Genomic DNA, 23,058 nt, shown 5'->3' on the forward strand with positions numbered 1-23,058 from the left:
ACCAGTGTGCTTCAAAGTGGGGATGTTGTGGTTTTTTTTGTGGTGTGCAGTGTTTGGTGTCTTGTCTGATGGCCAAAAGGCACCATTTTGGTCTCATCAGACCAAAGAACTTTCTTCCTCTTGACCATGGAGTCTCCCACATGCCTTTTGGTGAACTCTCATCAAGTTTTCTCCAACAGTGGCTTTCTCTTCTCCATAAAGCTTTGACTGGTAGAACCCGGGCAACAGTTGTTGCATGCAGAGTCTCTCCCATCTCAACTGTTGAAGCTTGGAACTCCTTCAGAGTAGTCATAGGTGTCTTGGTGGCCTCTCTCACTAGTCTCCTTCTTGCACGGTCATTCAGTTTGTGAGGATGATCTGATCCAGGCAGATTTATACATGTGCCATATTACTTCCATTTCTTGATGATGGATTTAGTTGAACTCCGGGGGACGTTTAATGTCCTGGATTTTTTTTTTTTTGTATCCATCCCGACTCTAAGTTTTCAAAAATTTTTCTCTGAGGTGCTTGGAGTGTTCCTTTGTCTTCATGGTGTAATGGTAGCCAGGAATACTACCTATTACTAGCACCAGTTGGCTGGACCTGTGTTGAATTAGGGCAGTGTCTTTAAAGGGGGTGAATATTTATGCAATCACTTATTTTGCTTTGCATATATTTTTTGATTGATATTACTTTATAGAAATATGTTTTCACTTTGACATAAAAGAGAGTTTTGTTTTGTTTTTTGTCAAAAAAGCCTAATTATGTTGACCATGAATTATCTAAAAAAATCAATAAAAGAGTGTAACATCCAAGGGGGTGAATACTTGTATGAGGCTACTCACCCAGAATTCGGGCCCCAACACAAAATTGCATATTAACTATATAGTGCACTGTATAGTGAATATGGTGGGATTTCAGACACAGCCTAAGTGACATTGTCATCCTATATTGATATTCATGGAATACCTCTTTCCCAATGTGATTGATTGGCCAGAACTGTCTATATTTACAATTTCATTCATTACGGCCAGTTTCGTACGAATTTAAGATTACACAGCACGTATATCTGCGGCCTCGGTCTGTTTATGTGTGGGTGATTGCTGCTGCTCATTCAGAATTTACACAGCATTCCTTTCAGTGTCTTCTTTGACTGATGACACTCTACTCTCCACAAAAGCCAAAAGATGGATGGATTGAAGTGAATTTGTGGGTGTTTATGAAGTGTGTGGACGTGGAGTGATGAGCTCGTCTCAGCAGTTATTCAAACCGCTGTCACTTTCACTGAGAAAAATGCCTCCAGTGCCTCATGGCAGCATAATTCACGAAAAAAATTAGAAATATCACAAAGGAGCCTCGCCACAATCACAAGCGTGACTCGGCTAAATCCTTACCTTCATATGTTCCGCTCTCTAGCAGGGCTCCGCTTTTCTCCAATTCCATAAACCGGTCAACGGTCACGAAATTATAATCCACCCCCGGGACTTCCCCTTCCTTGGGCTGCCTGGTTGTGCCTGCGGGAGATAAGGGAGAAGAGCTTTTAGAGCTTTTGAACGCCTCATCACTGCTGAATGTGAGTAAGTAAGACTCAGTCTTTGTTGGCGTTATTTGGAAAAAAGATCAGAACGTACCAGCGTGGAAACACGCTGACCCTGACCCAGCGCTTTGCAGTCACTTCCCTTCTTTATCCCTTTTTTTTTTTGTCCCTTTTTGCTTCATGCACAGCTGAGGCTGAATATTCAAGCTTTTATGGACGGGGAAAGGAGGGGCAAGGTGCAATTTCAAGAGCTAAGTGATGCAATTTGGACACCAAGAGGAGAAATTCTGTTGATTTGCATGGAGCTGACAGCCTGTTGAGGACTCCCTGACAGGAGCAACACAGCAGAGATGAAAATATTTGACCTTAAAAGCAGCCTCCTTCAAAAACAGCACGTCAAAGTATTTACATGTTGAACTGAGCTACAAATGACTTCCTGAGCACTTCCTCATCACCGTGTGCTAATTACTCCTGTTAAAGCTGATCCCAGCTGTGATAACGTGCAGACACTTTACCCCTGAGGTGCTGAATGGGATTTTTACATCAGAGAGAGGGTTGTTCTCACTAAAAGAGGAGCCACTAATAAAGCACACTTGTTAGCCCCTCACGGCCGCATATAAAAGTCTCCATCTGTGGGTTTTAAAGCTAGCAGGGGAGTGATATGCTACTGATCAGCTCTGGTGGGTGGTGCAGGGGGGTATAACTTTATAAAGCTGACTGACATCGCTCCTGGTTTGAATTTTGAGTTTGACAAGGGCCAAGCTGTGCTGTGAAGTCATCAGGAAGTACAAGACCAACACTGGGTTCATTGATTCCCCCTCTTCCTAACTCTTTTGTACTTTTAAATAGGAGAAATGTTCATGAAAAGTCTTGTGGCTTCACTGAGAAAATTAGATACCTGTTAAAATTGAAAGGAAAACCCTCTTGTCATAGAAGGACAATGTCTGATAATGGAAAAACTTTCAAAATAAAATCAGATAAACTTCCAGTTAACGTTAGGGTTAGGGTACCAAATGTTAAAAGTCAAAAACCTGAAATACAAAGCCTAAAGGAAAAACATTTAACAAAACAGAGTAAATTGTCCAAAAAATGTTTTCCCTTCATATAAACCCTTTCATGCAGCCAACTTAGCTAAGGCTAAAAGTAATGTTGCTACATTAGTTAGGTAGATAATATAGCTATACAGCTAATGTAGCTAAATCAGAAGCTAAACAAAGCAACATTAGTTATGTAAGTTATGTAGCTATGTAGCTTATTCTAAAGCTTATGAAGATACATAGCTATTGTAGCTAAATAGCTTACATAGCTCAGCTACATAACTGGCATAGCTAAAACTAAAACTAATGAAGGTATGTAGCTAACATAGCTGACCAAGCTAAATCTGAAACTAAAGAAGCTATGTAACTAGCTTTGCTACATAGATGGTGTAGCTAATAAGAAGCTAATGAAGCTACATGGCTAACCTAACTGCATACCGGGAAAGCTGAATCTAAAGCTAATGAGGTTATGCACTTAACATTGCTACATAGCTGGTGTAGCTAAATCTAAAGCTAATGAAGCTATGTAGCTAACCTAGCTATATAGCTGGTGTAGCTAAATCTAAAGCTTATGAAGGTACATAGCTAATGCAGCAACATAGCTGGTGAAGCTATATCTAAAGCTAGTGAAGCTACATTGCTAACATAGCTACATAGCTGGTGTAGCTAAATCTAAAGCTAATGAAGCTATGAGGCTATCATAGCTACAAAACTAAGGCAAACAAAGCCAAATTAGCTACATTACATCCATGGTTCTTAACAGGTCAAGCCTCAGGACCTATAACCACCAATAATTAAAAATGCAAAGCTACTGATAGATGTTGGCTGTAAATAGGGATGCAGTGATTGTGAAACCCTGGGCCAATGCAGATACCAGTGTTCAAAATTACAATTTAGCTGCCTGCCAACATTGAAATTCTTTTTTACTTCTTTTGATATAAAATTTCTACATGGCAAACATTTTTTCTCTCATGTTTGACCACAGAAACAGTTTGGCCAAGTGATGACTTCTTCTGCTCAGTCAAAATCCAAAATACCATTGTTAAACCATTTGTGCATTAACCTTACAAAGCCAATGGATCAGCAGGATTCCAGGTCTGTCATCAGGCAAATCCATATTGCAAAGGTCCAATCTGAAAAGATTATGCCAGCTCTGAAAACAGACCTGACTAATCAGCGTTAGTTGAGGAGAATGAGGAGGTAGCTATGGGCTGGGTTTAGCTGTACTGGCAGCCACTAGTGTAACAATTAGCTGAGATGTAGCTTTTGTTAAGTTGCAGATACATCAGAACTAGACTACATTTCTCTATTGAATAAAGAGCTAAAAGCACACTGAAAACTTTTCATGGCAGGATTTTTAATCCATCAACAAGCTCCATATACCGTAAACTACGACTGCCTGTCTGATGAGCTCAGGTTACTAACAGAGCTACACATGCCTACTACCTCATTTTGTCTTGTCATTCGGATTGGCCCACGATGAACGTGACACACAGAGCCTTCCTCCAATCACCTTCTGAGAATTTTTTTAAAAGTCTGGCACTTCCTAAACATTTTGTGTGGCAGGTTTCCCAGAAGCAGCGTATCTGACTTGCCAGGTTTCATTGCCTTTCCAACAGACCAACAAGATTTATCACAAAACTTTTAGGTGTTGCAACATTTGAAGTAGTCTGAGTCATTAATTTTCCCCTTGAATAGTGATGGAAGACTTCTCTGAAGTTTAAAGCCTCTTCTGTTGTAAGACTCCTCTAGAGACATGGTTTTATCCTTCTTCAGTGATGTAATGAATCTAAAATTAATCCAAATACAGCCATTAAGCTGGTTTACCAAGCCTTTACTGAGTTGTCTTTTTAATATTCTGATTAATTGGTCCTCAAATTGGGAAACTAAAGGCACAGAAGGCTTTAAAATCAGCTAATCTGACAGAGTCCCTCACTTCTTTTAGAATGAAACCACCAACCGTGACTATTGTCTGACACAAAGTGGCATCCTGTGCGCAATATTCAGACCTCCAAGTGGAGTTTGGAGGAACAAACTAGAACCTGCTGATGGAGTAATTTGTGAGAGCTTTTAATAAGAGCAAATGAGCAGCGGGGAACTCTGTTTGCTGTAAAAACTGTTGTCTAAAATACACCTGTGTTTGTGTTGCACCTCCAGTGGTTAGTTTCATGATTGTGTCTAGCTGCATGGGGGCTCGTGTACCCGTCAGATTAGCTCTCCTCACAGGCAGAGGCAGCACATACGCATTTCTAAAAGGACCTTTGATGTTGCCGATCTATATTTAGCAGCATCTTCTGGTGGGGACTTCTCTCGGGTGACAATTTTCTAAAAGGAGGCAACCACAATGCGGCTCGATTTGCACTCCTTTGTATGTGGGTCACGGTCCTGTGGTGCAAATCAGTGCTTCTAAAATACAGAGGGATGCTCGTGGATGAATTTAAGGAGCTATATGATCACTATTTACAACATTTTTAATTACATGAAATCGGTAAACTCATTACAGTTAAATGATGCGTTCATCATTCTGACAGCCAAAGGGAGCGAGGAATCTCAAACCCCCTCAGGTGTGCTTCCATATTTGGGTCATTTAAAACTGTGGGAGGCTCTCTAAACAAGTATTTTTAATCTGTTTTTTTTCCAGAGACACTCTCCGCATCTGGTCCTGTTTGTGACACAAAGTAGACAAGAAACATCTAAAAAGAGAACAACAATCATGCATTGCTTTGCTGGATTTACAGCAGGTGATGGTGCATAACAATCTCAGAAAGCACCTATAGTAGGATTGTGTTGCAGCAGTGAACTTTGAATGAACCGACTTTGTTTTTAGCAGAGAAAAAATATCCTGGAATTTGGAGAAATGCCTACAAATGTGCTCGTTTTCATTAAAAGATGCACCATTCTTACATGTAGACATCAATACATGCAATAATTACTTCAGCAGAAAAGCAGATCTTAACAACATCCTCATGTTTTAAATTTAGAGTTACTGGCTTTTCACTGAAATCATCATCAAACACAAGTTAAGCTCTTTGTAGTGGGAAACAACGGAGCTCTTGATGTGATAGAAAAACTTAACTTCTTAGAAAATCTTTAAGTCTTGGAGTTTAACTAATTAACTCAGAGAGAGTGTGGTAAAGTAAAGAAAAGAAAGAACATTACAACTACCACCAGGAAGTTTTATGCCTCCATGACCTCGCTTTCTACTGGTACTGTTCTGTGTCTGTCTCTTTATGTTAGTGTAGAGCTTTAAAAAAAGGCTGAGATTGCTTATGTACTCACATACAGAGGGTATAGCTCCTGGAAAGCTAAGATATAGTGCAACGTCACTGCAACCCTACCATAAGTAAGGCTGCAGTGACCTTTGACCTCCAAAATCTGATCCAGCCAGAGAGATAGTTGTGCAAGTTTGAAGAAAATCCCTTAAAGCATTCTTGAGATATTGCATTTACTAGTGTTGTAGTACTAGAGAACAGTCTTGGTCTTGAGACCGGTCTCAAGACCACATTTTGAATGTCTTAGTCTTGTCTTGGACTTGAGAGCATTTTTACTTGGTCTTGTCTTGGTCTTGGACTGGCTGGACTCGGGATTTCCCATCAAGCCCAGTCGAGCCCAGCACTGATCTGCTATTCTTCATCTTCATTAATGTAATAATAAGGAGAAGCACTTGCTAAAACAACATATAGCTACATCTGCAAAAACTCAGACATCAGTCCATCTCATTTCTAGTCAGAAATACCTCTGAACTCTTACTTTAGGCCTCATTCACCTGACAAATCTAGATAAACATCTTATTTCCGGATATTTAATGTAATTTCAGACTTGTCAGTGGTTTTTGAATATATACATACAAGGATTTAGTTTTTACAAGAAATTAGTTGAACAAATTTGTTAAGAGTTCAGATTTTTGTATTTCGTGCTTTGAAAGAGTTGCAGACATCTTGCTTTTATCTTTCAAATCTATTTAAAAGAAAACTAAAGAGAGAATGCTCTTTAACTGTTTAACATCGTTTTCTGAATTGATTTTTATGGTCTTGGTCTTGTCTCGGTCTCGGTCTTGACTCCCAAAAGTCTTGGTCTTTCTTGGTCTCGGGCAAGTCTTGGTCTCGGATAGTGTGGTCTTGAGTACAACACTAGCATTTACATTGCATTCAAAAATTTGTCCAATTTTGTTAAGGATTATGGTGCTAGCACTGCTAGCATTAGCCACACTTGGCAAGTTCCTTGCAATTTAGCTGCCCAGTGTTCATATTGTAAAGTAAATCTACCAAGTTTTTTTCCACAAAAAACTTAAATGCAAGCAAGTACATTTCTCAACAGTAAAATCTCATTGCACTTAACAAAAGCCACATTCAACTCACAATTCCATTAGAAAGTGGAAGTGTTTAGGAACAACAATGACTAAGAAATGGAATGGAATACCACACAAAATAGCGAGGTCATGGACAGCTAAAAAGTCAACACTTTGCTGACTCCATAGCTGAAGAGTTCCAAACTTATGCGACAGGAACTTCATGGAATGGGTTTCCATGGCTGAGCAGCGGCAAACAAGCCTCACATCACCAAGTCCAACGTCAAGCGTAGGATGGAGTGGTGTAAAGCATTCCGACACTGGACTGTGGAGCAATGGAAGTCAGACGGGCTTGTCTGGGGTTGGCGGATGCTGAGACAACATTACCCGCTGGACTGCGTAGTGCCACCTGTGAAGTTTGGTGGTGGTGGGATAATGGTCTGGGGCTGTTTTTCAGGGTCTTGGTCAGGCTTATCTCCAGTGCAGAGCAATCTTAATGCGTCAGCATATCAAAATATTTAGGACAACGCTATGCTTCCAACTATGCGCCAACAGTTTGGGGAGGGCCTTTTTCTACTGAAAAATGACTGTGCCCCAGTGGGCAAAGCAAGGACTTTAAAGACATGATTTCATGAGTTGGGTGGGGGTGGGGATTGACTGGCCCGCACAGAGACCTGACCTCAACCTAATCAAGCACCTTTGGGATAAACTGGAACAGAGATTGTGAGACAGGCCTTCTCATCCAACATCAGTATCAGTGCCTGAGCTTGCAAATGCTCTACAGAATGAATGGGCGTAAATTCCCTCAGAAACACTCCAAAATCTTGTTGAAAGCCTCCCAAGAAGAGTGCTAAAGCTCCATAAGGGGGGGAACTTCATATTGAAGTATAGGTATTTTATTATAATGTTATTACAGTCCCTGTTGGTGTAATGGTCAGCCATCTGAATACTTTGATGAGTAATTTAGGCCTTATCCTTTGCTCTGAAAGTGGCAATTGACCTGAATATAGATTTTGGTTTAATCAACAGGGGAATCAGTTGACATGAAAGTCCCTGGTTCTTGATTGTGGGAGTAAGAGGTTTCCATGTGTGGTAACAGGTGTGTATTTAAATTGGCAGCATGTGTAATGACTAAAAGAGGGGCTTAAGTTGTAGTGTGGGTTGATACTGCCGTGCCCTACACCCCCCTGCTGCTCTCCAGAACGTCCTCGAGCCAGATTCAAATCCACAACCACAATCCACATGTCACACTCTCACTTGTGCAGCTGAGCATCATTACCTGCTGCCCTGGTCACAGCTAACACCTGGAGTGCTTTCATTCTGGGACTAGTGCTCCTACAGAATACATTAGCACACTACGTTAATAAGAAACACACTACATTAAAAGCTTTGTTTCTATTTTTAGGCTATTCACATTTGCACAGTGAAAACGCCATAACCTGAGCTTAATTTGAACCTGATATATCTGGTAAAATGAAAAAAAAAAAGGGCTCAGCAGGGACCCAGACAATCTGTGGAAAGCGGAAACATTGGCCTCTATTTGAAACAAAGGATTTTTATCGAGAGAATAACCCAAGGCGTCACAGAGAGATTGTAATGTGTATTCATGACAGGAAGTCAAAGTGTGTGTAAAGAGCCTGAGGAAATGATTATACCATAGCCATTCATTAATCATTTGCATAGAACTACTTAGCAATACAACTGAAGCACAAGAAAAAATATCAGAATTTAGGGAAAATTTTATGCATAATGTATTTGTTTTGTGCAGAATGAGAAAAGTGGAACTTGTAATGTCCTGTTACTAAATAAAGGCAGAGAGGCAGAAAATAAAGGACATAATGGCTTTCTATTAATGACAGCTATGATGTAAGAGCACTCTCCCAGGCTGGAAATGAAGTGTTTGGCATTTTACAGAGAAAATTAGGAGAGTAAGAGAGTCTGAGGCAGAAATGGGTACAGAATGTCAAACCAACCTGACCTAAGGAAGGAAAAAACATTGGCACTTTAGTTTTCTTGGAACTTTGAGCAAATAAATCTGGCAAAAAAAACGGAGAAATTTAGAAATATAAATCCATCAACAAGCTAAATGTTGTACAAATCTGTAAAATCTTCCCAGTTATTTGGGTGTTAATTGGACCAAAAGGTGAGTGAAATATTATCTTAAGCTTTATTGAATGCATTCATTTCAACACACTGTTCCTGACTGAAAAATCACAACAACGTTTGGCCAGTGCAATAAAATTCAGTGAATAAATTCATACTTTCGAGACTACTTCTATTTGACTTGCTTTAATGATATCCAGACTTCTCCACCATTGATAGATTGACATTTCAGGTTGAACTCAAGATCTCAACAAATATCAGATTGTTTGCCAAAAAATTAAGCAATATAAGTGAGCCAGCCAGGTAGTAATGGCACTGATGTTGCCTATCCTACCACATGGCCCTTATGTGGGAGCCAGGACAACACTGGGGAACTCAAGTGCCATTTTCTTTACCCAAAACTGACTTTTCTTCTGCTATTTTCATGTTGACATTTGTAGTTTAGTTGAAATGATCCTGAGACCTTTTGAATGGTTTGCTTTAATATTTCACATTTGAAACGGAAACAACATACTTGTGTCCAAATAAAAAGGGTTACCCCGAAGGAAAGAAACCCCTCATCCAATCAGGCACCTATTTCCTATTGATAATCTACAAATTCTACCACAAAGCACTAAGTAATTACTACAATAACCCAAAGACCTTCAACAAAACAAGGCTCTATTTAGGCGAGCCAGCCAGGTACTAGCAATACTGATACTTACTGCTCAGACACATAACCCCTTTTGCCCCAACCATGTAGTCTTGTTGGAGCCAGGACAACTCTAGAGAACTCAAGCATGCCCTGTTATTCACCCAAGATTGACTTTTCTTCTGATATTTTCATGTAGTCATTTGCAGCTATTGAATGATATGACATAATATTTCACTTATGAAATAGAGGCAACATACTTGCATCCCAAAGAAGAGGGTAACCCTGAGGTGAGGAAACCCTTCATCCAGTTAGGTCCGTAAGCCCTACTGATACGTTGCATAATTTAACATAAGGCCCTTAATGAGCACCATATTCCAAACACCTGCAATAAACCAAGGCTGTATTTAGGCAAGCCAGCCAGGTGGTCAGAATACTGAAATTGCCTACCCAACCACTTGGACCTTTTTCTCACAAAACCCGACCATACAGTCTTGTGGGTGCCAGCACAACACCAGGGCAAGCTGCTGTCTTCACCAACAATTGACTTTTTCCATTGCCATTATAATGCTGACATGTGGTTTAGTTGAAAGATCACGGTAACCATTTAACGGTTTGCTATGTTTTACATCTGAAATAAAAACAAGCTACATTTCCATATGGTCCCTACTGGCCACTATAAACAAACTGTGTAGACTGATTCACAGTGAGAGAAAGGACAACACCTAGGTTGTCAAGTGGGCACCTCCTCTCACAGTTGAATTTTTTTTGACCCACAACTGTCCAACTGATTTTGTCGAGCAGCTGACTTTTTCTGCCATTCCCAGATTGACATTTGGGGTTAAACCGAAAGATCTCAAAAGCTATTGGACAGTTCAACGAAATGTTTAGTTCTTGAAATAAACAGAGATAACTGTGGCATATAAAGAAATATTATACCCCTGTGGCCCTTAATGGTCATCACAACCGTAACACCATAGCTACATTCAACAAACTATGGATCCTTTTTTGGTGAGCCAGCCAGGCAGTGACAATGCTGTTGATAAGTAACACCCATGGCCCCTACTGGCCCCCATATCCCAGCCAGGAAGACTCATGGGAGCCGGGACAATACTACGAAGTCAAGCACAAATCTTTCATCATTGATGTTTCATCCAGTTAAGCCCACAACTGCCTGACTGACTCTGTTTAGACTCTATACCACTTTCAGGTTGACATTTGGGGTTTAATCGAAAGATCTTTTCACCAACTGGATGGCTTCCCATAAAGTTTGGCACACAGAGTCCTATCCTACATGAGATAAATCAAAATAAGCATGGAAATGGAAAAACTTTTTTAAAACCATAATTTGGCTTATGGTCAAATATCTGCTAGATGATTCTTATCAACCTTGTCACCATTTGTGTGTAAATAGTCAGTATTAGCATCCTAAATCATAAACCGTACATGGTATATGTGGTAATATTGTAGAAATAACAGCTTAACAGAGCTTCTTTTTTACTTTCTTGAATTCTAACTCCAGTGTTTAGAAGAACACAGTTCAGCCAGAAGTCTTCATGTTTTCAATTTTAGATGCATTTACAGCAGCTCAGCAATTTTCCTCCCAATGCTGTCTCAGCTGGCGGTGGTAATAGCATGCTTAAATTCATTAGGCAACTACAGCAGCCCACATCTTTTACTATTATTGCTGTAGCTTTAGGTGAACATTAATGTTAAACAGCTCTTTGGCATCAGTGAATAAATTCTTTCCTTCTAGTTTAAATACACACATATACACATACTGACAGCATAATGTAGGCCCACTTAAGCCACTCATTGAGTGTTTGTCTTTTTTTAGTTTAGTGCATTATATCTAAAAGGAATGTTAGTCTCTATGAAGAAATATGTAGTCTGGATAACAGCCACAGTGATCCGCTGAATCATCTCTGCTGTGCCTCTCCTTGTGCTCTTTTCAGTTCCATCCATCTTGTTTCTTGTTTCTTTCATCTTCTCCTCTAACCCAATTTCAAGCACACAAAGTAATAGCAATTTCAGCCAGCCACAGAGTGACAGTCCCCCTCTGCACAGTCTCAGTTATGTCAAAGCTTTAAATTTGTTCTTGGACTGAAATGGTTGGATTCATGTTTGACTGGAAGAAAAAAGTACATCTTTAAACCTTTTCCTTTGAGCCCCCCACTACTTGTATCTAAGAAAAGCTGAGTCTTTCCCCAGGGCCCAGAACAGAACAGACCTACACAAAAGTTCTTGACTGAAGACTTTTGTCTATGAGTATGTCTGCTCATTTTGGCAAGTCTTGTAAATGCAAGATCTTAAGAACTCTTTGAGGGATTTTTAAAGATGAACACTATGACAAAAGAATGATTTAGTAAAATTCTGAAGTCAGTTAAAAAACAAAAACATGAAGTCACTCATCCCTATCTTCATGTCTTACTGATAAGATTTCTATGAATCCCACTATCAAAGAAACAACCCTAGCCCTTCTCCTTTAAACCACTCCTATACTCTCACAGCAACTGTGATGTACAGTGAAATTTAGAGAGGAAATGTATCGTTTCCAGAGGATTACGTCTAGTTAACTTGCTTTTATGATCTCCAGACGCCTCTTCCATTTTCAGGTGGATATTTAGATGTTGAAGTTACGATCTCAACAAATATTGGATGATATGCCCCAAATATAAGCAATTAAACAAACTCAGACTCTGTTTCGGCGAGCCAGCCAGGTAGTAATGACACAGATGTTGCCTACCCTAAAACAGTTTGTTTTAATTCGTTTATTTTAAAGACCAAATCAAATAACGTAAAAGACAGCTCTTTTTCTGGTCTTTGTTTCTGAAACGAAGTCAAATAAACAAGAAACGATTCATCTTTTTATGTACGGATTGCCTAGTGTGAGTGCGCCCTAATTCGGTCCCTGGGTCTGTGTTTTGTAAATGGGCGTGTGATTCTCAGAATGCTTTTCTGAGCACAACTGCACCAGGTTACGCAAATGAATGCTGAAATCAAATTAACTGCTTACAGCCATTTTTTCATATCACATTCTTTAAGCCCAACATAAATAGCAAAAATAAAAAAGACAAATTGTTTCTTGTTTAATTGATTTTGTTTTAGACATGAAAACAAGAAAATGAACTGTTTATTCATTCTTTGATTTGTTGTTGAAACAAATAAGTACAAAACGAGCTGTTTTTCATTTATTTGTTATTCAATTATTGAACAAATGATACACAGATTCACATGGCCCCAACTGGTCCCCCCAACCTGACCATGTGGACCTCTGGGAGCTAGGAAGATAATGGGGAAATTGTGTGAGCCATTGTTTTACCCTAGATTGACTTTTTCACTGCTATATTGATGGTTTAGTTAAAAGATCTTGAGAGAAGAATATTATCAGGACTATATTAAGAATACAACCCCTTTGACCTTCCTGGAAACAAAGAAATGGAAGCACTTGACCATAAGGTAAAAGGGAAAATCCAAAAACCAATATCGGGCTGTTATTTGATTTAGATATTTTAGTTCAGAAATAAAAACCAAAACGTTTTCTTTTTTGGTTGAAAACGAAAAAAAAAGGAAAAAAGGGCGCCATTTTTCGTTTATTGGTTTTGACAGAAAACGGATTATACTTTAGTCCCCTGACCCTACTAGTGCTTTAAAATGGTTGTTAATGGGACTATCAAAGCTTGTGCAGCCAGCCTTAAGCGGACACTTGAGTAACTGCAGGTCTTGCACTTCTTCATTGGCTTAATTTTTCAACACTGATGGTTGCAGCTTGACCAAAACTAACAAAAGGTGTGAGGAGGAGTGAGGTGCCTTTCTATCTTTTTCTGGTACAAATCAAGTCACACATTAGTGTCAATCTGGCTAGGTACCACAGCATAAACCAAAAATAAACAGGTTTGGCTGGGATTTCATTGCAATAGACGAGTAAAAGAGGCTGGTGAAATAACTGCATCATGTTGCAGATTTGTACAAGTCACATTCATGCTTTTTATAGCTCACTCTGTGAGAGGCAGAGCAAACAACCTTTGAAATGACTCTTCTGAATGGAGGTCATGTTGACAATTTCAGAAAAGATCTCAGGATTGCAGCTTAAATCTAAAGCTGATATACTTTGACAAAGTGTCATGCAAAACTCTAGTTCATGTTGAAAAATTTCATCCCACAAGTACACACGAATAATGTTCATTTGCATACATATCATGTCCACATTCCTGCACACATTGGCATCCTTGCATGTCCTTTTTGAGCGTTACATCCTTTTACTTATGGCATTTATTATGAAGAAATGGGAGCGAAAGTATCAGGTTCAACTCCATTACACCTGCTGGTGTTTAGTGTGTCAAACAGAGGTTACAGACAGTATCAGTTAGCTTCTAGCCTCAAGCAAATGTCACAGTGTCTTTTTTGTACTGTCACAACACTCCAGTGTTGTGGACAATTGCCTCAGGCCGGACATAGAAGGCGCGTCATGCCCTTTTACACCCTAAACCCTCTGTTATGACTGGCCAACACAGTGTCAGCACAGCCCATTGTTACCACCCTAATCTAGCCATTAGCCAATTAGGAAGTGACGGGCAGCTGTAATGCCCCTGCATTAGAGGGATGGATTAGTTTTCCATTCAGCGCCTGGCTGCAGCCTGTGGGCAAAATGGACTGATGGAGGACAGTGTACGGCTGAAAAAGCTGCTTTCACTGCACTTTGACTTCATTGGACAGCAAATGTAGCGTTGTGCTTATTCACTGTTTCCCCCGATGATGATGATGAAAGTCAACATCGCTTTTCTGTCTAAGCACATCAGCAGGAGTGTTTTGGTTCTCTTGTAAAGTTCTCGCCTCTTGACCGAAGATCAGTCATTTTTTCACTTCGTCCTCACTTAAAGAGATTTCAGGTTCATTCAAGTTCAGTGAGAGCCACGGTGTAGCGCTCCTGCTTATTGACAGCCCTTAATGTGGGATAGATTGGAGAAAACCAGGCAGTGAACCGTGCTCCCCTCGCCTGTTGCCCCCCTGCCGCCCTCCCCTGAATTCCATTAATAGCTCTGCCCTCCAGGAGGTGCTGGGTGCACCGCCTGTAACACAGCCTGAGATATTGATGACTGCATCCTTCCAACCAAGGAGACGAGAGGAGAGGGGAAAGTGAAAGGAGGGTGATGATAAAGAGATAAAGTGGTGGTTTAATGGAAATGCAAATGGAGGAATCGCCATAAGGAGATGTTTTTTTAAAGTCTTAAACCCTTGAAAATAAAAGAAAAACTGATATCCTAGTGCCAGCATTCATAGTTTGGCTTTTCCTTAAGCTTTTGAAACCAATTTAACATCCACAGCTTCAGTTTAAAGGGTATATAAGTTGACAAGATGTCATTTTAAAACGCTGTAATGAATACAAATGTGTCATTTTTTCCTTAGGTTTGAAAAGTAAACAAACATATTGATCCAAAACAGCTCTGAAAGTCAAAGCAGACACACAATATTTCTTAACACTCCAGCAGTTATGTGAATTCTGTTTATTTTTCAGTTCTTAATGGTGAGTTTGAAGAGCAGAAAATGAAAGAGATAAAATTTTGCCAAATTAAATGGCCTAAACCCCCATTTTTGCTTCCTTTGATGTCATTTCTTAGAGCAGAGTTGTCAAAACTTTACTTTCAACCGACGGCCACATTAGAAAATTAAACGATGACTGGGTCACTTTGATATAAAGGTCTGTTCCACCAGTCCAACAGAGCCTAAGATATTGTATTTTTTATTTTACGTATATGATGTATATAACCATCCATCTGAAAAACCTTCAATACTGAGCGTTTGGGAAAGGGCAAAGCCTTTGAAAAAAAACTTGGAGGGTGATTGGATGAACGTTCCTGTCTGTTACATCTTTATGGGCCAATCAGAGCAACAAAACACGTGACACAGCCGCAACCGAGGTGTGTGTGGTGCTTGTACCATGGCGACTGTAGACATGTCAATACATGACTTTAGTTGTTTTTGAAAAGAAAACAACTCAATGCTGTTCTTTGTTCTTCTTTAAATGAAGAAATGTTCTGATAAATCTGCCGCTTTAGCAACATCCATGCTAATCTTTTCCACCATAACTGCAACGGCCTCTTGTTGCTGCTTGCTTACGTCGCGACTCTTCTGCACCTGAAAGTACTGCCCCTCAATGCTGATTGGTCCTGTCACTTTCTTACTGGGCCCAAATGGTTCAGATGAGAGCTTAGCAAGATAGATTTGCCAATGAGAAACACAGAAACGGGCGTATCCATCTGCTTTGCAAGGTTATGATATATATGCATGCATGCAGGCTGGTTGGGGAGGGCAGGAGCACTGGGCAGTCGCAACTGCAGCCAATCTTTGGGCAATCAAGGTCTCCTCTTTACCACCTTGAGTTAGGCCTACATACCTTAGAGTATTCCTTTAGCTTCATGAGTGATAACCTGGTTCTTTCAATGCTGACCAAATGTGGTTTTGGCAAGGGAATTTTTTCGTAGACTTTTTTGTTTTTACTTTTTGTCCTCTTCTCTTTCAAGGAGCCAACAATTTAACACAAAATTCCATAGCTGATCTCCCGTGGGGTTTTCTTGGATTTTGGTTGAAGATTTTTTTCGGGTTACTTATGAAGCTCTGTGTTTATTTCTCTCACTGCAGGCTGGTTGGGGAGGGCAGGAGCACTGGGCAGACACGACTGCAGCTCGTTAAGCGTCACAGCTGCAGCCAGTCTTATAGCAATCATGATCTCCTCTTTACCACTTTGAGTTGAGCCTACAAACGTCAGAGTATTCCTTTAGTTGCATTAGTGGTAACATGGCTCTCTCAACGTCCACTAAGTGTGCTTTTGGCAAGTGAATTTTCATTGACTTTTTGACTGTGCAAATACTTTTTTTTCTTCTCTTTCAGTGCCTACTTCAGCCTGCCAATGCTTCAGCCTGTCACCAGCCAGCTCACTCGGCATCGTTTCTGAGCCACTACCTCCTGTTACATAAAACTTTCATTTCCACTTTCAATCCTGACCTGTGTTCTGCTCCTGGGTCCTAATCAGATAACTGTCATACGAAAGCACATTTTTTGTATGATTTTTCCCCTTTATAACATTTTAGAATTAAATTTCAACTTAATCGAAATCAATTCAATTTAACACAAAATTTCAGGGCTAATTTCCTGTGTTTTTCAGGTTTTGTGTATAGATTGTAGTAGCATCTAAATACCGTCCTGGACATGTGACTGTTTCAAACAGTATGTCTTTAGGGCAGAAAGTGTAAGTTTTTTTTATTGGAGCAGAGCCAATGGATGTGGGAACTACAATTCTCATCTGCCCTTGTGTGCCCACCATGCTTTGCGCTCTACAAGCTTGCTTGATTCTACAGTGCAAAAATGGCAGATGCATGGGGTAGTGAGGGAGAGATGAAGGAAGCATTCGCAGTCCCACTTCCCCAAGACAGCACGAGGGCTCAGCAGATTGTATATCTGTGAATATGTCTGCAAAGACCTGCAATTGTTATAGTGGACAAAAATTTTAGAAGGTTAGTGAACACTGGATCCAAAGTGAAAGTATATATTCTTAAGCCTAATGGACACCTACTGCACATTTTTGCACATATTTCTAATATTTAAAGTGCAACTGTTCTTTAAGAAATGCTGACATAATTTTTTTTTGCCAAGTCATTTTTTTTTTCACTTTAATACCCCACTAAATACGTACCGTGGACTTGTTACTGAGGTATTCTGGTGCTGTGATATTTTGATACTGTTACATCTCTAATAGATTGTTTTTGTTTTAGAGAGTAGGCTCTGTGTTTTTAGTTAATTTCAACAGAGCAGATCGACCAAAACAGGAAGTCAGACAGGATCCCACAACGCATCCAAATAATTTCAAAATAAAAACCCACGTAAAGACTGATAATCATTTATTGAATTCCTGTATCAAATTATGTAACAACGGTGCAAATGAGTGTGAAATGAGTGTCAAGTCAAGGTAACGTGCTGTTCCTAGTTTGTCTTTATTCCCGTGTGAACTTGTGAACTGGAAATCTACCTGCGTAACAGATTTGATTTTAGACCGATTTAAACCTTATTTGGTAAACAACTCTCACCTGTGACCTAACATCACTTTTTATAGTGTTAAATGCATTTATCTCTGGGCCTGTTCATATTCTCTAAAATAAAGTGCAATCATTTTTGAAGGGGGATTATCATGATTTTAAATCTGCACTTTTCATAAACAAATCAGTCCTAAAGTGTCGTCTGAATGATTAATTTTCTAGTGCATTAAAGGCAGACGCCAGCAGGTATAAAGTCAAATGACTGTAAGACAATGACTCATCTTTTCTGGGGTTTTCTCTGAGTAAAGAATCCTTTGATTTCTATATTTTTGGACATCACGACATTCCCTCTGCAACAGTTGTTTTTAAGATGCTGCAATGCTGCTGACCAGTCGAACAATAATCCCTGCTATTCCTTTAAAACTCAGTAAATCTCTGATCTAAATTCCTGTTACATGTCAAAAAGAAGAATCCTCATCCTGTAATGGCTAAAACCATTCACTTATGAGAGCTAATAGTTGGCAAATCACAGTGACAGTGTTTCTGCACGCTCATGGAGGGAGATGAGGAAGAGTTCGCTGAAATCTAATTTATTCAAACACACGTGTCAGTGTGAAGCTGGAGCAAAGCTTGAAATCCTGCCAAACTACATCAGGCAAGGACAGGTTGTAGCATCTGATAAAGTAATACGCTGTCAGAATGTGATAACATTCCCTGTAAATGTGCTGAAAATATATTACAGCAGCTAAATCATTTGATACACAAATCCTCAGAGCAAATATGTTAACATGGTGTTTATTTACAGAGGATATGACTAAACTGCCAAGAGTTTAATGGCATAAATGATCATGAAAAATCATCTTTAGAGTTTCCTATAGTAAAAAGCCACTATAAAAGAGTGGGTCCCACCTGGTTTAATCTCAGGACCCACCACCACCTCCTTAAAGAGAAATTACAACCCACATTTCCAAAAAATGTCTACCATTCAAAATGATTTAATAAAAATGTTGCTTTTTGGAGTGTTTTGGTGGGAATTTGTGCCCATTTATTACACAGAGAATTTATAAAGTCAGGCACTGATGTTGGACCAGAAGGCCTGGCTCGCAATCTCTGTTCCAGTTCATCCCAAAGGAGCTCAGAGAGGTAGAGGTCAGGGCTCTGTGTGGGCCAGTCAAGTTCTTCCAAACTGAACTCATCAAAACCCCGTCTTTAAAGTCCTTGCTTCATACACTGGGGCACAGTCATGTTGGAATAGAAAAGAGCCGTCCCCAAACTGTTGCCACACAGTTGGAAGAATAGCATTGTCCATAATGTCTTAGTATGCTGAAGCATTAAGAATGGCCTAAACCATAAAGGGATAAAGGGCCTAAACCAGGGGTGTCAAACTCAATCACAGCAGGGGCCAGATCCTGAATCTGGGTCTATCCTGAGGGCCTAACAGGGTCGATACTTAACCATAAAATGCCAACTTTATTTTCACCAGGCATGAATTATAGGGGTAAAAAACTTGGCACTGATGATAAATGATTGTGCTATTAAAAAGTGAACATGATTAGTTAAAAACTCAAAGTCTGAGAAAAGTCAAACATTAAAAGGTAAAAACATGACATTAAAAAGTCAAAATAATGTTTTTGAAAGGCAAAATATGTGATAGAATACTGAAACCATGAATTTTAAAAGTCAAAAACTGAGATAAAATTCAAAATCATGATTTTTTACAGTCAAAATATGAGTTAAACATCAAAATCATGAGTTTCAAATGCCAAAATATGAATAAAATTAAAAATCATGGGTTTTTAAGGTAAAAAATCAGATAAAGGTTGAAGTTAGGAGTTGAAAAAGATTAAAATGTAAAATAAAAGTCAAAATCATGATTTTAAAAGGTTGAAAAACTGAGATTTAATTAAAAATCAGGAGTTTTTAAGGTAAAAAAGATGAGATAAAAGTCAAAATTAGGAGTTGAAAAGGTCAAAACGTGAGATAAAAGTCAAAATCATGACTTTTAAGGGTCAAAATAGGATTTAAGAGTTGAAATTATGAATCTAAAAGGTAAAAATATGAGACAAAAAGTCAAATTTATGAGATACAAGGGTTAAAATATGAAATATAAAGTCAAAATCATAACCTTTAGTCATAACTGTGAGATGCAAAATTGAAAACATAGAGAAAACACGAATTTCTTTTCCACGTTCCTGACTTTTATCAAGTTTTTTATTGTTTAATTTTTCTAATTCTTATGACTTAACAAGGATTTTAATAAATCATCAAGGTTAAGTTTACATTTTTATACTGGAGGAAATCCCTGGACCTCATACTGGTGGGCCAGTTCCACTAAAAATATGATATGATCTGGTGGGCTGGGTATAACTGCACCACAGGCCGGATTTGGCCCCCGGGCCTTGGGTTTGACACCCCTGGCCTTAACCAAACCCTAAAAACCAGCCCAGTACCACAGTTGTTGTACTTACATTCATACCAGTGAGAGTTTGGAACTCCTAGCTCTAGAATCAGCAGCGCGTTGGTGATATTCAAGTCTTTGAGGCCACTCTGGAAGCATGGTTTTCTGTGATACAAATGTCATAAGCAAGGCCTGGCCATGAGACCTAATGACCTTTACCTTTAACATCTTTGACCTCCAAAATCTAATCACTTCATCCTTGAGTCTTGGTGGACATTTTTTGCAAAATTTGAAGAAAATCCCTCATAGAGCTCAAAAGCAAGGGAACTTTGATCTTTGTCCCCCAAAACCGAATCAATTAATCCTTAAGCGGACTTTGTGCAAAGATTGAAAAAAATCCCCTCCAGCATGTTTTCAATAATAGCCTGGAAAGAAGGGGCTGAACATGAGATCTCATGACCTTGGCTTTTGATGTATGACCTCCAAATTCAAATAAGTTTGTCCTGGAGCCAGGATGAATAATTGCTCCAAGTTTGATAAAACTCCTTCAAAGCTTTCTTGAGAGATCGAGATTGCAGGCTTCAAATTAAGACAAAAACAGTGAAGTTTCTGAGGTTAAACATGAAATATTTTGTCTTTGTTGCTGTTTCAAGTTGAATTTGAAAAGGGGTTGTAAATCACTGCATTAGGGTTTAATTCACATTCTCTTCAATGTCCCAACTATTTTGGAAATCAAGGTTGTACTGTAAGTAGTTACTTAAAAAAAGTGCCTATTCATGTTAAATGACTATAGTATTCAGAAGTCACCTTTCCATCAAAAGTCATGTGAAAGTGTTGCAGAGGCTAATCATTTATAAGCAAGTTTCACTACAAAATGAGCTTGTGACTTAAGGTTAAAGCCATTAGAAGATAATAGGAATTTAATTATATTGTATTCAAAATGAGGGTTAGGGGGAAGCAGAAAATGATTACTCGAAAGACTGAGAGTTAATCAGGTGTGAGCTATTCTCATAATTGATTATTCTTTGAAATGTCTTTTGAAGCAAAATGCCAAACTGACAAAAGCTTTCAAGTTTGGCTGCTTTTCTTTGTCAGATATGAAAGTGGGCTGCATATTTTGAGATTTTTGCACTGCTGGAGTCTCCAAACAAGCAATTCTGTTGGCATTAGTTCTCATTTTATGGCATTAAATTCTTACTTTTGAATAAAACCCCAACAACATACTTGAAAATCGAGAGACTAAATGGGATGGTAGTCAATAAAGAGATAAATAGTTACTTTGGGCTTTCAAACAAATGCAGATTATTCGACAGGAGCATGAAAAATGTGCAGTAACTACACCTTCATCTGAAACCATCCATGCTGTTTGAATACTAAGTCTCCACCTCAGTGCAGATGTCCGTGACAGTGATAGATAGGCTTGTCACTACACACTGCTCTCTGTATTGATTAAGTTCCGTATTATGCACATTTGGGAACATCTTGCAGAGAATCCCAAAAATCTTGGCAGCAACAAGTGAGCCTGACATTTACTGTGCAAATCCACTCATTTGTAGGCCAATCCCAAACATACAGTACCATGAAAAAGTCCTTCCTGATTCCTAGTTGTTTTGCATATTTGCTACACTTAAATGTTTCAGGGTCTTAAATTAAATTGTAATGCAGTTAAAAAATGCAGTTTTTAAATAATGATTTAATTTATTAAAGGGAAAAAGCCATTTAAACTTGGCTTGCCCTACAAAGCTGTTTCTAAGGGTTTGGGACTCTAGCAAACAATGGTGAGAGCCATTCAGTGAGAGTCATTATCCACAAATGGAGAAAACTTAAACCTAAATGTGTACCTGCCCCAACTTTTCAGGAGCATGTTTCAGTCTTTAGATTGAGAATGTGTATTTAAAAAATAACACAAGATTTAACATGGAACATCCTGTCTTTGTGCTGTTTTAAGTTGAGGTTGAAAAGGATTTGCAAACTGATGTATTGTGGTATTATTTACATCCTTCAGTGTCCCAACTATTTTGAAAATAGGGCTCATGCTACAATCTGAAGAAATTCAAGAACAGATGTGCAAAAAAGTTGTGATATCCTTATTCAGAGAAGGGTTACAAAGCCGCTTCTAAGGCTTTGGGACTCTAGCAAATCACAGCAAGAGCCGTTATCCACAAATGGAGAAAACTTGAAAACCTGAGGCAACACAGAAGCTAATATGTACCTGTCCAAACTTTTCAAGAACATGTTACAAACTTCAAATTCAGAATGTGTGCATTTAAAAATAACATTTATGAGTTTTTACATGAAATATCTGATCTTTGTGGTGTTTTAAGTTGAGGTTGAAAAGGATTTGCAAATCAGTGTAATCAACGTTCTATGCAATGTCCCAACTATTTTGAAAAATGGGTTCATGCCGTGATCAAAAGAAAATAAAGAACTGCTGAGAAACAAGGTCATGACATCTGTCAGTATGGGAAGGGTTACAAAGCCATTTCAAAGGCCTTGGAGCTTCAGCAAACCACTGTAAGAGCCATTATCCACAAATGGAGAAAACTTGAAAACCTGCAGTAAATGTAATGTACCTCTCCCAGTTTTTCAGGAACATGTTACAAACTTCAAACTCAGAATGTGTGCATTTAAAAAAATTAACATTTCTGAGTTTTAACATGAAATATCCTGTCTTTGTGGTGATTTAAGTTAAGGTTGAAAAGGATTTGCAAATCAATGTATTGTGGTTTTATTTACATTCTACACATTGTCCTCACTGTTTTGATGATGGGGTTCATGCCATGACCTGAGGAAATTTATGAACAGATGAGAAAAAAAGTCATGACCTCAGTCATTCTTGAAAAGGCTACAAAGCCATTTCTAAGGCTTTGGGAATTATGGGGAGAGCCATTATCCACAAATAGAGAAAACTGGAAAAAGTGATGCAACACAGTGGTAACTATGTTCCTATCCCTTCTTTTCAAGAACATGTTGTATGTTTAATTTCAGACTCAAATTACATCAAAAAAATAACAATACTGATGATTTTTAACATGAAATTTGTGCTGTTCCAAGT

The 23,058-nt window shown here is 38.9% G+C and overlaps 1 protein-coding gene across 9 annotated transcripts in view; it reads right to left on the minus strand.

Annotated features, from left to right (window-relative positions):
- magi2a (membrane associated guanylate kinase, WW and PDZ domain containing 2a) overlaps positions 1 to 23,058 on the minus strand; it is a 416,404-nt gene that overhangs the window by 156,793 nt on the left and 236,553 nt on the right. For all 9 annotated transcript variants that reach the window (XR_005991556.1, XR_005991555.1, XM_041780617.1 and 6 more), the window contains exon 3: positions 1,374 to 1,493. Coding sequence is in view for 7 of the 9 variants with exons in the window: in XM_041780617.1 (XP_041636551.1) it covers positions 1,374 to 1,493 (120 nt within the window). In the remaining 2 variants the exon portion in view is untranslated. The remainder of the gene's footprint in view (positions 1 to 1,373; positions 1,494 to 23,058) is intronic.

The sequence above is a fragment of the Cheilinus undulatus genome, linkage group 23, assembly GCF_018320785.1.
Source record: "Cheilinus undulatus linkage group 23, ASM1832078v1, whole genome shotgun sequence".
NCBI classification, from domain to species: domain Eukaryota; kingdom Metazoa; phylum Chordata; class Actinopteri; order Labriformes; family Labridae; genus Cheilinus; species Cheilinus undulatus.